This window comes from Rhipicephalus sanguineus, chromosome 11 (assembly GCF_013339695.2).
Source record: "Rhipicephalus sanguineus isolate Rsan-2018 chromosome 11, BIME_Rsan_1.4, whole genome shotgun sequence".
Classification (NCBI taxonomy): domain Eukaryota; kingdom Metazoa; phylum Arthropoda; class Arachnida; order Ixodida; family Ixodidae; genus Rhipicephalus; species Rhipicephalus sanguineus.
Genome location: NC_051186.1, coordinates 50,251,209 through 50,268,681, shown reverse-complemented (window position 1 = coordinate 50,268,681; position 17,473 = coordinate 50,251,209). Strand labels below are relative to the sequence as shown.

At 47.2% G+C, this 17,473-nt stretch overlaps 1 protein-coding gene across 2 annotated transcripts in view; it reads left to right on the top strand.

The window, feature by feature from the left end:
* LOC119374311 (B-cell lymphoma/leukemia 11B) overlaps positions 1-17,473 on the top strand; it is a 581,879-nt gene that overhangs the window by 493,686 nt on the left and 70,720 nt on the right. For both annotated transcript variants that reach the window (XM_037644386.2, XM_037644387.2), the window contains one exon: positions 1,527-2,297. In XM_037644386.2, coding sequence (XP_037500314.1) covers positions 1,527-2,297 — 771 coding nt within the window. The remainder of the gene's footprint in view (positions 1-1,526; positions 2,298-17,473) is intronic.

Sequence of the window (17,473 nt, the reverse complement as noted above, 5' to 3'; positions counted from 1 at the left end):
GATTACGCTCTCGCTGTACGAGGAAGAAGAACGCAGGAACTGAGGAAAAGAAAACCTCGAGGGAGCGGTCAGTCCTGCAAGACGAAGAAGGTTATCTCCTCTGGTCATCGCGTGGCGGCTACACTCGGATGCTGACCGTAGCTTGTCCGGTTGTTCGTGCCGTTTGAGAAAGAAAAAAGAAAGAAAGAAAGAAAGAAAGAAAGAAAGAAAGAAAGAAAGAAAGAAAGAAAGAAAGAAAGAAAAGAAGAGAAGAAAGAAAGAAAGAAAGAAGGAAGAAGAGACAACTTGGTGAAGACAGGAACGGGCTGTGGCTTGGGGAAATCAAACAAGCTTGTTAAGTACAATCCGGGGCCATAAAGAAAGGAAGGAAGAAAGAAGAAGTATACAGTGTTCTCTGCAAGAAGAAGCGACTTGGTGAAGACAGGAACTCGCTATGGCTTGGAGACGGCAAACGAGCCATGGTAAGGGGAATCCGGAGCCGTACATGTGGTGACCACCGGTTGGGGTGGGGTCCGGCGGGCCCGACCGGTCGCGGACCTGAGGGCGAAGGGTCAGTGTGCCTGTCGAGAGATGGTGTGGGTGCGATCCCTTGTTCGGAGCAAGCACTGCGTGAAAAGACGATGTTGTTGTGCGTTCTAAAAAGAACGAGAGCCTTGTTCGATAGGCTGGCTCGAAAAACATATGTTTGCTGCGTTCTGTTCACTGTCTCCGTGTTGGTTTTGTGCATATAGTGCACGTAAGGTCTACGTTACTGAGAAGCTATATGGGAGCAGTTTTCGAGAAAGAAAGAACAGAGGAAAAAAAACGAGCCTAGAAAGACTGCATTCCCTCTATAGTCAATGGCAGAGCTTAACCGTCGACTTTCCAACTGTCTTGTAATCTTCTTCTTATCTGCTCTTACCTCGTGGATGCGTTGTTACGGACGATTACGAATAACCGGCTATAGTCCGAATTACAGCCCCTATCTGCTCGTGTTGCCCTTTTTTCGCTCTAAAGTGAGTGAGTAAGAACATCATTTAAAAGCCGAGGTACGTATTTTGGTGGTCGGCTTTGTGTTTAGCTTGCCACGAACTCCTGTGTCCGGACGGCGTCTTGCGCTCTCTTGATAACCCTGGCCAGCAGGTCAGCGTCAGAAGCGTACGTTGGGGGACTAGTTGGTAAGACATGGAAAACATAAAACTACGTCTACATACAGGACACAAGACCCGTGACATGACAAAACCTGTGTTTATGTGATGTTAGGGACGATTAAAACGAGGTCCCGTCCACTTCTTTCTTCTTGTGTCCTGTATGTAGGCGTAGTTTTATGTTTTCTGGGTCAGAGCTGCGCAGCACAGCCTCCCACGGCTCAGCATGATTTACCTCCGGATTATTAAGGTCTACTTCTGGGCACGACTAAGAAGTTATCACGAATGCGCACCAGCTTGCCTTTCGTTGCATCCCGCGCACTGCACGTTCAAATGTCTTTTTCCGTTCCCAGAATCGACACTTACGTACTGTCTGCTTTCTTTCCTTCCTTGATGCAGTCGAACCGGAGCACTTGTTGCAGCAGCAAGACTTTCTCACGTGCGGCGTCTGCCAGAAGGAGTTCGCGCTCTCGGACATTGTGCGCTTCATCCAGCACAAGGTACACTCGTGCAACAAGGAGAACTGCCTCCTCTACGACGGGTCGCCCGGAGAGGACGACTTCGACGCCGACCGTCCCGACCTGCCCGTGGGCTCGGCCGCGGCCTCGGCCAACAGCAACGCCGTCGGTGTCACCGGCAACAGCAACACACCAACCTCGAGACGATGTCCCGGTTCTCAAGTCTCCGCGCTGTCCTCGCTCAAGAGGTCGCACCACCACGGTACCAGTGGGGGCTCCTCGGTGACGGCGTCTTCCACGTCCACGTCCTCTCACCATCACCATCATCACCGGCTGTCGCACAACAACGTCAGTTCGGTGACCAACAACAGCAACAGCAACCACAGCCTGGACCTGGCCGACCGCCTCAAGGCGAGGGTGTCGTTGGAACCTCACTTGCACAAGTACGGGTCTTCCACGGCCAGTGGTGGAGGCGCCTTCGGCTCGGCGGCGTCCAGGACCGCAAGCGGCGGAGGTCTGCTAGTCAACGACAGCAATGGAGGCGGAGGAGGCATCGCGTCTCCGACGTCTCCCGCCGAGGGTCACGCGGTCGTGTCCGGGGTCGGACCCGGAGCTGGAGTTCCCCTGGTCAAGTCGCCCCCGGCGTCTTCGGTGTCGCCCGTTAGGAGGCCCGCCTCTACGGTCGACGTCGGCGTCAACACCACCTACACCGGTGAGTCTTGGCACGATTTCATTCTTGCTCCGATCTTTAGGCCTGCTGTGAAATCATCCCGCACTACTTTCAAAATCCATAAGATGCTCGTACAATTTCTATCCCGGTCATGTTTAGACTGTGTGCACTCCGCGTCGAAACTTTAGGGACCACGAGATACAACGAAAAGCTGAATATTCCCGTTGCTTCCGCAGGTAGCCTGGAATTCAGATTTCCGGCCTGTTCTAAAACACGTTAACAGGTACTGTGCAGTTCGACCGAATACAGTCGCAAATTCGTGAGAAATTCAAAGGTCATAGTGGTCTCTGAACTTTTGAAGTCGACTGTACGCGCAGGAAACGAATATGTTCACGTACCATTATGTATTTAGTTTACCTGAAGGTAGCCTTTTGCAATTAATAAAAAAAAAAAATAAACGAGATCAATCCGGGAAGCTGCGGCCGCGGGAAGAAAGAACAGTTCGCATACATAGACCTGCCGTCGGGGCTCGCTGCTTTGATCCTGTAAGTCCGGAGCGCATGTTTGCGTTACGTTAGCTATCGGGCGTAAGCTATTTACACAGCTAAACACATTTGGAACGGTGTTAAGGAGTGACATGCAGTAGGGAATGGCGAGCCTCGATCAAAGGACGATCAGGCGTTCAATGGCATCTCTGCTGCTCTAGAAGTGACGTAATAAGTTGAACATTTTTTCCCCTAATATCTTCTTTTTGCTCTTGTGTTATACCAATCTTGCAAAACCTATGCGAAACGAAGCGTGTACACATTCTTAAGTACCTACGCGTAACGAATTAAATGAGTATTTACCTTCTTGTCAAGGTCATTAACTTGCAGGCGGGCGCTGTAAGGTCTTCCGATGACCCGACCTGCATTCTTACGTTAATTGCTGCGCTGACGTCTCTGATTATAGAGATAGAGCAACGGCAAAATAAAAAAAGGGACGGGGGGGGGGGGGGGGAGAACGGCCCAGTCCGTATTGTCAGACACCCGCGCAGTCTGATTTCATCAACTGCGCCGGATTTCGAGACGGTGACGACATATTCGGCATGGCGATGGAAGCATTCCGTCTGAGATACACTTTTAAACGTCCCGAGGCGTTTGATTTCATTTCACTCTATTTTGTTTTATTTTGACTACGCTGCTTTCCGCTCACGTCTGCGCGTGCGTGGCGATATCGCTTCTTCGCCGTTCTTCTCCAACTCGCTGCCTCAACTCTTAAAAAATTAAAAAAAAAAGCAAGCAGCTTGCTCGCTTCCCGTATCAGCAGCCGCGCTTCTGAATCTGCATACGCATGCACACAAGAGCCTGATATCCGGCAACGAATAGCAACAAAAAGAGATGCCTCGCAAAGACATTACCGCGCGATGACCCTTGAAGGTAGTGCGTTCGGTTTGTATACATGCGTGTCGCGGTCCAGATCTGGTTAATTCCGCGTATCTTTTTTTTGTTATTATTATCGGATTTTGCAAAAAAGGAGTGATAACCGTCTACTACACACCCGCTGAAGGGAGTGAATAGATAAAAAAAGAAAAGTACAATCGAACGACAGAAAAGGCGTGTATCAGTCGTATGATAAAAGAAAAACAATATATCGAAGTCCATACGCAACTTGCCGGTAGAAGTAAAGATACGATCTGTTTTGGGGAGACGCATCAGACTCGCTGCGGTGACCTACTACCGAGGAGTGCAGAAGAAGACGAAGAAGAAAAGAATGGTTTGAGAGGAGATATGAGGAGCTGGCGAGTCCTTCGCAAAAGCTAAAGGGCGTTGCTTTGGTGAGGCAAGGTGACGCGACCGGTGTATATCGACGGCGTTTTCGTTACCCGCCCGGTTGGTTGGCTTTTCTCGCACGCATGGGAGGCGTAATCGCGATGTATGGGATATTTCAGCGAAGTTGGTGGGGCGTTAGTGCGTGCATAAACGATCAGTATAGGTGAGCTTGACTGCGTCGTGCGTGGTGACGATGACCATGCGCGAAAACAAGCTCGTTGACAACTCAGTAATTGGATTGAGATAGAGTGAAAACAAAGGTGCGCTTGTAACGCTACGTAGCCAACACCTTCTGTGATTCTCCTCGCTACACTGTGCAGAGACAATCGCTCGCAGTCGCTCTAGCTCGCATAGAACACAGACCGATGACGGCAGTAACCATTTTAGAATGTCGCCCGTTGTTAGAGTCCAAAAGACGTGTTTCACAACGGACGAAAAAAAAAAAAGATTAAAATCAAGCGGCGAGATGCTTCTCACAACGGCCTGCCTTTGGTAGTAAAGATGGGAAGTGAACCGGTCTTTGAATGCATGTAGCATCGGGGCATTCGGTGGACATTATTGAGAAAAGCTTGCGTGGCCATAACTTTGCTCTTTAAACAATGACGCGACAGTTCCGACTCAGTAAAATTATAGGGAAGGCTTTGCGTCCCCCCTTAGGTGATTAGGGGGCAGACCCCCCCCCCCCCTCTGCCACCTCGTGCGCACGCCTACGACAGCGACACAGAGATAGTACCTAAAACAACTGACGTTTTATATAAAAAAAAGCCACTCCTCAACAGTCCGTACACTAATATATACCGTAACATTCTGCCTACTGGCCAAACAAGCAACTCTAACGAAAATGGCGTACGTTGACGTCACGTGGACGCTCCGTGCACCTTGTGTATCACTATAACATGACATATCAAAATCGTCACGTTAGGACGCCCTGTCATCACACCTAGGAACACCAAGCACACTGCTTTTTCGCAACCATCTCTGTCTAGCGGAGGCGAAGCCCTTTTCCTTCGTTTTTATCATTATCTCCCCCTCGTCCAACAACAAAGAGGTCCAAGGCCTAGGCAGCTTGCGTTGTCTACGGGCGGCCGTCTTCGCTTCATTCAAATCGCCGTCCGAATCGCTCCACTTCTCCCGCGAGCGCGCGTGTGGTGCGTGGCTAGAATCGCATGGCCGTTTAACCTCCGCCAGCTATCTATCGGAACGGGCCGACCGCAGCCCGCAACGTCGAAGACGTCCTCCGGCGCGAAGTCCTCCCGCGCTCTAAGCTATAATGCTCTCTGGCTCTGAATACCAGATCGCACGTGCGCCGCTCACCAACGCGCAAGTCCGTGCGTCTGTTTGTGCCACGCACACAGACACGCTATTGAAATTTACTGCGTGCGCGTATACACCTATGCGATCTGCTGCTTGCCGTCGTCTCAGTTTTACTGTGCGGCGTTCGCGCGTGTGTGTGTGTGTTTCTGAGATTAGGTATATAATTCTCTCAAATGACGCTCCGCTTCGCGACGGTAGCGTTTGTGAAATAGCTCGGTAGGCTTTGCATATATCGTACTGTATGCAAAACAGGAGTTTGGGGAAGGGGATACGGGGGAGAGTTTGAGAGGCTGGTACGCAGGTGTACGGGCATTAATTTATTGAAGTAAAGTAGGAGGAGGCGAGAGGTAGGGACAAGGGTGCTCCAGGAAGAAGGAAATGTAGGAAGGTGTTAGAAGCGGTAACCTGAAAATGGTCATAGGGGTCTGAGAAGAGAATGAAGAATTCGAAGGTACGAAGGTACATCCCGAGCAAAATAAAATAAAATGCCCCGATTCGTGGCGCGAAGGACCGGTTAAGAGGTGAAAGTTTGTGATAGCTAACGCGCAGCAGCGTCGCCACTGTTTTACCCAAAGGAGGGATAAAATGAGAGAGAGAGAGAGAGCAAGAGCCCCGCGACAGTGTTAGTGCAACTTTTTTTCATTTTCCTGTGCTTCCCTGTGCCGTTTTGGAAGGGTTTTGGTGGGGGCCCGGACAACCTGTATCGCCTGAGCGAAAAGCCTCCGAGATATCCAGGGGTGTTTCGCTACTTTTCCGCTAGGGGAAGGGCGCATGCGCTGTGGCATCATGAAAAAAAAAAGGCGAGTTCCTCTCCTCGCCTTGTACGCCCGTGAGCAAAAGATTGGAGAGGGGGGTGCGGACGCTGCGTGATCTCTCTTATCGGCTTAATTTCACGCGCCGTTGGCAACCGTGTCGGCCGCCATTTTTTCTCTCACCTGGAAAACGCGTCCTGCAAGATGAATGTGTCTTGTACGCACTTTCGTTTTGTTAATGCTGTGTATACCGCAGCGGCTTCGGGCGTTTTGCTATGCAAGAGGCGTAAACACCCACGGGCGTGTAACCAGCGCGTCGACGGCCATTGGTAACCATTGCCAGCTGACTGCCACTACATGCTGCCTCTGTGTAGGTCTATATACACATCTGCTGTACAGGCGAGAACGTGTTTTGAAAGACATTAAGAGACATTCTGCGGGACTGCCTTGCATCGAAATTTAAAGTGCTCACTATCTCCGCTTACGCACACACATCGCGACCCAGTTTGCAAAGCAGCGTATACAAGGTTTGAGCGAGTTGACGCTAACTAACCTGATACACCGGCATATATATACCAGATGATGAAATATGTGTAAATCGTCTTTGTGTAAAGGGCAAAGTTGATGGCACTCATTTCTTTAATATATTGTGTGATCGTTGAAGTAATGCTATGATCTGCTATGGTTCCAGTAGAAACTGACAGTATTGTAAACAAATAAAGACATAAATGATCAAAAGAAATAGACAATACGAACGAAGGAAAGCAGTGGAGAAATAATTCAATCCTTACTGAATTGGAATTGAGACGTTATTGATAAATAAAAGGAAAGTGGACGAACTTAATCACGTGGCAGGAAGAAGGATACGAACCCACGCCTTCGCGTACAAGCTCAACTAGTTATGCTAAGAACACCGTGCGCGATGTGCGAAGACGTGGGGTGGTATATACCACCTGCGGCCAGTAGTTTCTTCTCCCACTTTCATTACCTTTTTTAATCATGTATTTACGTTCAATTACGTAAGATTAAGTATTCACTGATAATTTTCATGGCATCCTAACCACGAGGCCGTCTCTTCTAACTTTGAGGACGACAACACGAGACAAATTAAAAAGGGAAGGTAATTAGAAGCCACGAGCAGTCAGCGATTCGATCGGTGATAGATAGTGAAACAATAACGCGGCGATGTGTACGGAACGAGTTTGGAATATGCAATCACTCGAAGGATATCTAAAACACGCCAGATACCTGTTTCATTTTTTTTTTCAAATTTCTTTTACATCGCGCTCTGACACTGTTCCCATTATTCTTCTACTGTTTTGTCCTTTCTCGTTTCTTCTATTTCCATTCCGCGCGCTTTTAAAGACCCGCTCTTCCGACGACGCCATGCTTCTAATCGCCGGAGGTGGTCGCCGCTATGTGTATCCATGACCGTTCATTATTATGGGAGTCGCGATCGCTTTCCTACATAGCTTGGCGCCAATTCGCATTGGCAGTCCTTTCTTGCTTTTTTTTTATCTTTTTGGTTTTTCGTTTATTTACCTTTCGATGGCCGGCCGACGACCGCCAGTGAGATTATAAACTTCCTCTTTCGTAGATCTGTCCTATTTTGCACTCACTCACTCACTCACTCACTCACTCACTCACGCACTCACTCACTCACTCACTCACTCACTCACTCACTCACTCACTCACTCACTCATCCTCACTCACCAATCACTCACTCACTCCCTCACTCACTCACTCACTCACTCACTCACTCACTCACTCACTCACTCACTCACTCACTCACTCACTCACTCACTCACTCACTCACTCACTCACTCACTCACTCACTCACTCACTCACTCACTCACTCACTCTTTGCCTCTCTCTCAGTTTATGACCTTTTGTTCTCGGGATCGTCAAACACGCTAGCTAATCTGATTCCTTTGGAATCTCGTTTTAAAATGCGCTTCGCCCCGAGGCCTTTTAACGGGGAATCCATTAAGCAATGACGGTCACGGCATTCGTTCTCTACTCCCTTTTCATAAAGATAAAAAAAAAGCGAACGGATTAACTGTATATATACATATTGAACCGAACACGCGTACTTGTGTACGAGTCGGAAGTACCGATTCGTCAATTATTAATATTTAAAAAAGAGTTTGGAGGGAGAGATTCCTCGGCATGCGTTATCGCTATACGGCAAACGGAATTTGCGTAATGGGCATTTAAAAGGCCCCTTAGCTGTCCCGCAAAGGTCATTTTAAATATTGCAACTCTCGCCTCTACTGAATCTGTAAAACGCGCTCGCTCGCCGCTCAGGCGTCGTTAAGTTTCCAAGCCAGCGAGTTGTTGCCAAGTTTTAAACGAACTGTCTGCAGAAGAAAGCAAAACCTGGTTAACATGCGTGCACTGTTTTGCCTGGCCATCGGAATCGTATAAACAGGAATTTATGCAGCCGCGGTTCCGGTAGATAATTAATTTTCGAACGTTCTTGCCTTTTGTTCGTGATACCTTATCGCTTGTTTTAACGGTTTCGCTCGTTGAAAGCAACAGTGCGCGCCAAATTGATGATGCGTTTAGTCCGAGCCTACTTCTTATGCGGTGTATTAATAAGCGATCAAGATGGCTGATAGCGTGAAGGCCGCCGGCGTTTTTGATTGTTGGCGTGAGCGAAAGGACATGAGCACTCGTTGCGTCGAACCGCATAGGATTTTGCTTTACGACGTTATCTTTTGAGGACTATATGGGACGTTTCAGGCGACTCCTGTCGAGTTGGGTGGCCTCCATATAAAAACAACGCGCGCGGCCGCCGGCGCTTTTATGTATGCCGGTACATCCGCGGCCTACACTTCGCATACGCTTAGAGTACCACCTATAGCCATGAAACTAGACCGACTGTCCTCGGGTCCTGGTTATAACCGGAATTTTACGCAGGGTCTGACTTAGTCTATATTATGCCTCACTTGAGGTGGAAGGCATAAGTGTGCGCATGGGTGGGTGGCGCGGGGGGGGGGGGGGGGGCGTCCCCCCTTCAGTCATCTAAGGGGGGCGTCATATCTGCCCTATACCATATATACTCATTGCAATCTGTTCCTTCATTGTATAAAGTGTAGGGTTATGGCCGTGCAGGTATTTGATAAAAAAATGGTGGCTGATAACTCCTAATGTATTGCAAGGATCTGTTCACTTCCCACCTTTGTCCTCAATTTATTTCCCCCGTAACACCTTCACCGGCGGCTTTATTTTAAAAGTCGCCCACGCAAGGCAGCGCGCATTCTACACTTTCAAAGAAACAGAGTGCGAAAGGAAATGTCCCGCATTAACTCTGTTAATCTATCTCGTGCGCACGCGCATCACGCTGCGATTTTTTTTTATTTTACGCATGGCGCAACAGCGCGAAAACGCGACGCCACAAGCAGCAGTGGCTTGTTCGTTTGTTTGTTTGTTTGTTTGTTTGTTGCAAGAGTGGCGTTTGTAACTGACAGCTTACCGCTCTCTCGTAGTGGAGCACTTGGTGTACTCTAAGTCGTCCCAATTTTATTATTTCTGTGTAAACACGAAGCCTCATGTCCTCATCATTAATTACGGTCTTATGACCGCAGCATAGTAAAGAATACAGTTCCACTAGGTGGAGCTGCGAAGGCGGGAAATTTCACCCGAGAACGCGTTAAGTAAGATGAACTGTTTCCCACGCCATTTCATCACGAAAAAAAAGAAACACACATGCACACACACAAAACGGATAGAAAACGCCGTTCGCTTATGTCTCTGTTGTCGCATACAGCTGTTGTATCTTTGCATTCTTCACAAAACTTTTCCATTTTGTCTTTCCGAGTCGCCCCTCAGGACCACATTAAAGTTCATTGTCTGTCTGTCTGTCTTTTTGTGGATTCTGCCTGTGTGCACGCTTTTCTTCATTTGTTCTCGTAACACGTGCGCCTCTGGCATTATGCGTTACCGTTCACCGCGTCCCGCTTGCAAGCGGTGTCGTCGGTCTTATCGCTAATCCAATTTGTTTACAACCGTCGTCCCGTCCAGTGCACGCATACTCTTCAACGCCACGCAAACAAGCGGTCGCTTTTCAAATCTAATGCTGCTCGCCTCTCCGCAATCCACCCGCAATGCACCCGCAAACAACACGTATAAAACCTTCGCGTCGAAATGAGTCTACATACAACCGCGACGAGAAAACAGAGGCAAGAAAGGCATCGAGGGGTAAAAACAAGAGGATAGTGAATAAATAATCAAATGAGCAACGCTGATCTATGTCTCCTGCACTCCTGAACTTCGAGTGGCACTTTTGTTCTCTTTTCTTGTTTTTATCTGCATTGCGAACTCGAAATCCTGGATATAAGCGGCCTTCTAATCACAATGCCTATCATCGCGTGTGTACGTCTGTTTCTCGTTTTTCGTCTGCTCTTTCTCGCCTTTAGTTCAGTGTCGTCTGCTCTTTTTCTTTTCTAACTTCTGTTTCTGTCTCTAGTTGTTCGTCTATGGCGCGCTAGAAAGCTTAGTTTCGGGTTGTTCAGACCTCGGTGGCGCCACCTTCGCTTTGAAGAGCTTGGGCGTTATATTTCACTGGTGCGAAAATTAAGAATGATTGCCGTGCGTTCCGCTAGGCGTCGCTACGGTGTGGGTCTTGAAACGGAGACTTTATATGTATACACACGAATCCCGTATCCTTTCAACTTTTTGTTATATTTCTCGCATTTACTTTCTTGTGACAACACCCTCGCGATGCGCTCGCCTGGGACGGGTTAATTTCTAGCTTTGAATCTTTGTGGGTGGCTCTCCGAGCCACAGACATAGAAAGCAAAAACAACGACAGCAAAACGAATAGAATTAGGATATTTCTGTATAGCGGGCGTACCGCATTGTTACCTCTTCGCGACTTGTAATCCACGCTTACTGCATTAAGTATTGCGGTCGCATGACGCACGAAATTATGGCACTGCGCGGACTAGCTGAAGCGCCGTGCATTGATAAATAAACGAGCCGACCTTTGTACATAAGTTAGTGTCCCAGACGCGCAGGGGAGGTTGGGGTTGGGCGTTTTAATATTTCGACAACGATATTTCGCATCTTTCTTCTTGCCTCTCCTTTCCTTTCCGCTCTTTCGTACATAGCTCATTCGATTAAAATTTTTGTAGCTCCCTTTTATGCTCTTTTTTTCTCTGCTCCAATGGTTGTAGTTTTATGTACAAGTTCTATGTACTATGTACGTTTGAAGCAAGTCACAGCTGTTACCGTAGTATTTCCTTCTCTGGGAATACCAACATCTATCTATCTATCTATCTATCTATCTATCTATCTATCTATCTATCTATCTATCTATCTATCTATCTATCTATCTATCTATCTATCTATCTATCTATCTATCTATCTATCTATCTATCTATCTATCTATCTATCTATCTATCTATCTATCTATCTATCTATCTATCTATCTATCTATCTATCTATCTATCTATCTATCTATCTATCTATCTATCTATCTATCTATCTATCTGTCTGTCTGTCTGTCTGTCTGTCTGTCTGTCTGTCTGTCTGTCTGTCTGTCTGTCTGTCTGTCTGTCTGTCTGTCTGTCTGTCTGTCTGTCTGTCTGTCTGTCTGTCTATCTATCTATCTATCTATTCTATCTATCTATCTATCTATCTATCTATCTATATCATATCTATCTATCTATCTATCTATCTATCTATCTATCTATCTATCTATCTATCTGTTCTGTCTGTCTGTCTGTCTGTCTGTCTGTCTGTCTCGCAATCAACAATCTCATCAACAATGAACATAATTATTGTCAATATAATTATCATCATCAATCTAAGCTTATTTGACGTAGAAGAACAAATACATGTCTGCTACGGCCTCCTCCTATCTTTCATCACGTCTCACAAAACTCACGCCTAGGTTTCACAAACAGTGCCCCAAAAAAACGTTCGCAAACACTTCATTTCTCAGCCATGAAATATGTCTGCAATGGAGGATAGCTCTCACATCTCTCTATTTCCCTCCCTGAATACAAAATGAGAGAGAGAGAGAGAGAAATAAACGTTTATTTGTGAAACAGTGTTCCGAGCGATGCTCGGTATCACCCTAGGGTGGGAGGGCTCTCTAGTCCAGGAACCCTCTGGCTTCAACTGAGAATAGTAAAAAAAAGGACAAGCTAACGCTGACCAACAACCGAGTAAAGAAACTGGCGTTAACAAATACGCCAAGGGCAGAAAGGGGTGACGCCGCATACGATACACAGAGGCCCACAGTCCTTGAAGAGGGGAAGGGGACAAGAGTGTTTGATGCCGTGCAAAACACGAGCCCGTATCCCTCCACGGAGGGACGCAACGTGTTGCTCTATTTGTTATATGTACGTGGAGCCGTGATCAGATTGCTATTCACCCTCTAGGAAAAAGAGAGGGCTAGCTCTTTGTTGTCGCGTTTGTCTGTTAGTCGTCTTTTTGCTGACGAAGTATGAATATGCATGACTTGCCGGCGTAGGTGAGTCGAGAGGTGAGACCGTGAGGAGAGGAGAGGGGGGAGGAGGTTAGGTTGTCACGTGACAGCTCGCGAAAGAAAAGCTGCTAGCGTTTGCTAGTTTCTTTGTTTGTTTGCTTGTTTGTTTGTTTGCCTCTGCAAGGGGGGGGCGAAATATATGAATATGCATGACCTGTTTCGGAGAGGGAGTTAAGGGTGGATTGGGGGGGGGGGGGGTTAACTTGTCACGTGACAGCTTGCGCAGATTGGCGAGACGGGAGCACTGCGACAAATGCCAGCGCCGCGGTATACCGCGACGCCTAGCGGGCGTCTGAGAAACAAACGCGTTGATCCAGTGTGTGTATACGGCGACAGCCGCGAGCCAGCGACATCAACGAAGAGAGAAGAAACCGTGAATCAGCTGCTCCGCGGTGCGCGTCGTTTTCGTCCGGGTTCGTTATAAGGGCAAACAAACTAATACAGAAAAAAATATAATAGTAATAATCTCGGCGTGTCGGCTGAGGGCCTCAAGCGATAGAGTCGGTTGACCAAAGCTGTGGTGCCGTCCTCTCGTGATGTTTTGGAGCGTGAGAGCAAGCGAGAGAGAGAGAGGAGGACGGGGGGTGGGGGGGGAGGGTTGTTGTGAATGGCTGTTCTATTATGGCCACGTGACGTGAGTGTGCGTGTTTAGGTGCACAGCTGTGCTGCTGGTTAAATGATCTAACCTCGTACGTGACATGAAGAGACGAAAAAAATCACAGCATATCCACAGAGTGAATGATGATGAGTGGGCGAAGCTGCGGAGGTTCATCGGTAAACCGTGAATCTTCCGTGAATTCTGCCCAGTATATCATCACCGACGTGAGATCGGGCGCGTTTATACTAAAGGTTCGATGAGTCATGACGACTTGCAGCTCACTTTAATTTTACATGTACTCTGTGAATTTTCATTGTTTAGAAAACCATTGCTTTAGAAAACATCTGGCGTCTTTCGTTAAGCAGCTGGCGTCTTTTCGTTTTGCTTTAGAAACATCTGGCGTTCTTTCGTTTTGCTTTTACAAAACATCTGGCGTCTTTCGTTGGTTTATTTCATCAATCAACGGCGTTTTGAACAAAATTTTTGTTGTTTAATCACGCACAGGAGAAATCTCACCAGGCACTACCTTGGAGGTAAACAATGGCTGCTAATGGGACTGAGAGACAGAAGAAGTCGGCTTTTAGCTAACACTTACACTTCTACTTCTACTAACGTTTCCTACTGGAACATGCCAATGGCTGTTAATGGGCAATGAGAGACAGAAGAATTCGGCTTTTAGTTAACGCGCACGCTGCGAATTTTTTATTGTTCAACAACGCACAGGAAAATCTCCCACCGGCACCACCTTGGAGGTCAAAGCGTAAGACTGGTTACGCACTACGACTACGACTACGAGGGACGAACGGCCGGGTGCCGCCTTAAGGAGCTTCGCCCCTAAAATTCTTGAACACACGGGCTGTCGCTGGAGCCAATGTTTTGACAAGATGTTCTTGTCTTCTTCAAGGCAGCTGCCTTGAAGAAAGGACCACACCCGCGAAACCCCTTGTTATAGGATTTTTCATCTCTCCATGGCACATAGCCTTGAAGACGAGACAGCTTGTCGAGACGTTAGCAACAATGCACATGCATGCTGGTTGTTCCCATGAGCCCATGAGCTATCCCGCATGCGGCGCTATATGCGTGACCTCCATATCAGCACAAAAAGGCCCCAATATGAGTGTCACTCATCATTAATTGCACACGAGATCTAGCGTCTAAGAATTTGAAGAGTAGCTCTTAACCAGCCGCATGAGAGGCCTGTGACGCTTGAAAACGGGCTATTTGACCATTCGGATACTCATGCAGCGTGATGTTTTAAACAAGGGGACACATACAAACAGGACAGTCACGTTCTCGTTTTTCCTTGTCGTCCCGCTTGGTCTGTTGCGCGCGGTCAAGCGATTTCAGCTCGTGGAGCCGATTGTGACGTCAACACTTACGTTTATGTCACCTTGATATAAAAAATTTTTCCCCCTCTTACTTCTCCAGCCCTCCTGTGGCCGAAATCGCAAAACGTTTTTACTTAAGTGCTCCTCATTACTGGCCACCTGCATTCGCTGATTATATGCCTGGTACCAGGATTGACTGAAATTCTCTTTTACGAACAATACTAGCGTAAGTGCTTCTTGTGAATATGGGTCCTGATACCGAACTGCGCAGGCGAACGGAATACTCAGTTGTGGCATACGCGGCATCGAATACAGTCTGTGGCTAAGCCTACAGCACCTGCGTAGGACGTGAGAATCCGCATACGGATGAGTCGAAGGCATTTTAAGACTTACACGGGGACGCGCGCGCGAGCGCGTGAAGCATGCGGCAGGCAAGACTGTACGGGAGACGCACTCACCGTTGTATTCTGTCGCTAACGCGATAGCCGCTTGCTACGCTTCTTTGGTCAGCGTGGGAACGGGAAAACGACCGTCCATGGCTTAGCGGAACTCAAGCGGCTGACGCTTTTGGTTCCTTTTTTTTTTAGTTTTCTCGTATTCCGCCTAAAGAAGAAGTTACTGATGTCCATACGCCCAGTTCTAGAGGATGACTTGAATGGCCCAAAGTATAGAAGATAGAAGAAAAAAAATAAATGAAAGAAAAATACTAAAAAGCTGGTTCTTTCTACGCGAACTTCGGTGTGAACTGGGCTCGATCGTGTTATTTTTTTGTCGCTGCTTTCTTATTTTGTTGGTCCTGTTCCGATGGTTACATTTGTCATTACATAGTTTCGGTTTGCCTTGTCTTGTTCACACTCCTTTTGTTCTGCATCTTGTTCCTTCTGCCCTCTTTTGATTATTCGCTTTTGTGGTTATTTCAATGGTTGCTTGTGTCGTTACATAGTTTCGATTTGTCTTGCTTTTGCCCCAGCTCTTTGGGCGAAGAAGGTTTCTTGCTCAGTTTTGGCTTTACGTCGAAAATAGCCCTGCTCTGTGTGCGCTTTGGTTTTGCGTCGTCTGTTAGTTTGTATTTTGCCTTCTGTTCTTTTCTTTGTTTTCGTCTGCTCGCGATTCTCGTCGTCTGCTTGCGTTCCTAGCTAAGCCTAAGTGCGTTTTCACTTCCTGGTCATCGTCTCGTTTTGTCTATCTTTGTTTCTTTCTTTCTTTCTTTTTTGGAAGCGACATGACTTTTATTTGCTCAGTCACACATGCTCTGTTTCGGTCGCGTTGTGCCGGTCGAGTGGTCATTTTCCCATGGTCATTCGGGTTTTTTTTTTCTCAAGGACATTTAGGTACTGACCCGTCCAGTTCATCGCTGCGGAGTTTGTTCACGCACGCACAATTGGAGGGCGTGTAGCGTCCTATGCGTATCGTGTTGTCGTGTGAAAAAGCTACAGCGTACTTCGTATCTACCGTATTTACTCCACTCTAGGTCGGCCCCGATTCTAAGCCGACCCCCGTAATTCGCAAGGCCAGAAAAAAGAAAACTTAATCATTGTACTCCAATCTAAGCGGACCCCCCCCCCCCCCCCTCACACACACACACACACTTTCGCACATCGTTTTTTCGAAGAAACCATTGGCTTAGATTCGAGTAAATACGGTATAGTACACCACTCCACGTATAGAATACAGTCATTACTCATACTTATTACTCTAGAATATACTGTAATAACTCAGGCAAAGAACAAGCGTCTCTCTCTCGACCGCTATGTTATTATGATCATAGTACTAACATTATGATTGCCTCTTGGTCAGCTTTTCATATCTCCCGTTTTTAGTTGTTTCCGTTTTGTTTGCATTCGCTTGTAGTTTTTGTTTCATTGCGAAGTGCCAGCACTCAGACGTTTGCGTTCTTACTGTGCACATTACATGACTTATTGACTGATTCACTGATTGATCAGTGGTTGGTTATGTGCACATTCTAGAAGAAACCGAAGTTGCAGCTCAGGGAAAGCGGTCATTAATTGCATTGTATATGTAGATTATTATATATAGAGTACGTGCAGAGTAATTGCAATTAATTGCATTCGTATGCGGATAAACATCCCATTCACTCTCATTTTAGCTTATTTTTGAACCAATCAAGCTACCGCTCGTACATATTATGCTTCTCATTATAGAGTACACGATAGAATGCACACAGTATGTCCTCCCTGGTTTACCGCTTTGCGCTCTCTCCCGATAACCGACCGCAGCGCCATCCATCGCCCTTTCCTTTCGTCACATTTAGCTTTCTCTCTTTTTTTTTTTCCCCGCGCATCCTTAAATAAATACGGAGGAAAACTTCTCGGCCTATGAAAGTCGCAGGCTCTCGATAAAGCAGGCGCAATTTGTAACCACTTCAGCGACGGCTTCTCAGCCACACACACACACAAAGAAAAACAAACACAACGATCGCCCTCCTTTTTTAAATGCCGCCACCGCTTAACAAAGAAACCAGGCGTCCGTGTCGGTTCATCGTCAGAAGCAAGAAACAATCTCCCGTTAAACGGTTTCCCCTCTCTTCGCCGCCTCGATGAGCTTTATGCAAAACATCGCCACCTCTCAGGCCACTCTCTCTCTCTCTTTCTAGCGCGTTCATTCATTGGTTGCCTGGCTCGCAGTAGCTACATCCTGCTGCGTCTGATACGAGCAGCCTATATTTTGATACTTATAAGACCCACACTTGCGCCGCAAAAATGAAGAGGTAATCGGAGCCTTTTTCTCTCCTTTTTTTCCTTCTTTCCACTTCGACCGTTTTAAGAATCGGAGAGTTGGCCGAGAATAAACGAGTGTTTGAGAGGGAAGAGTGCATCGCGTTTACGAAAAATGAAAATTAAATAGATTAATAAGATTCAGCGTTTTTTTTTTTCTTTCCTTATAGCTATCGGCTGG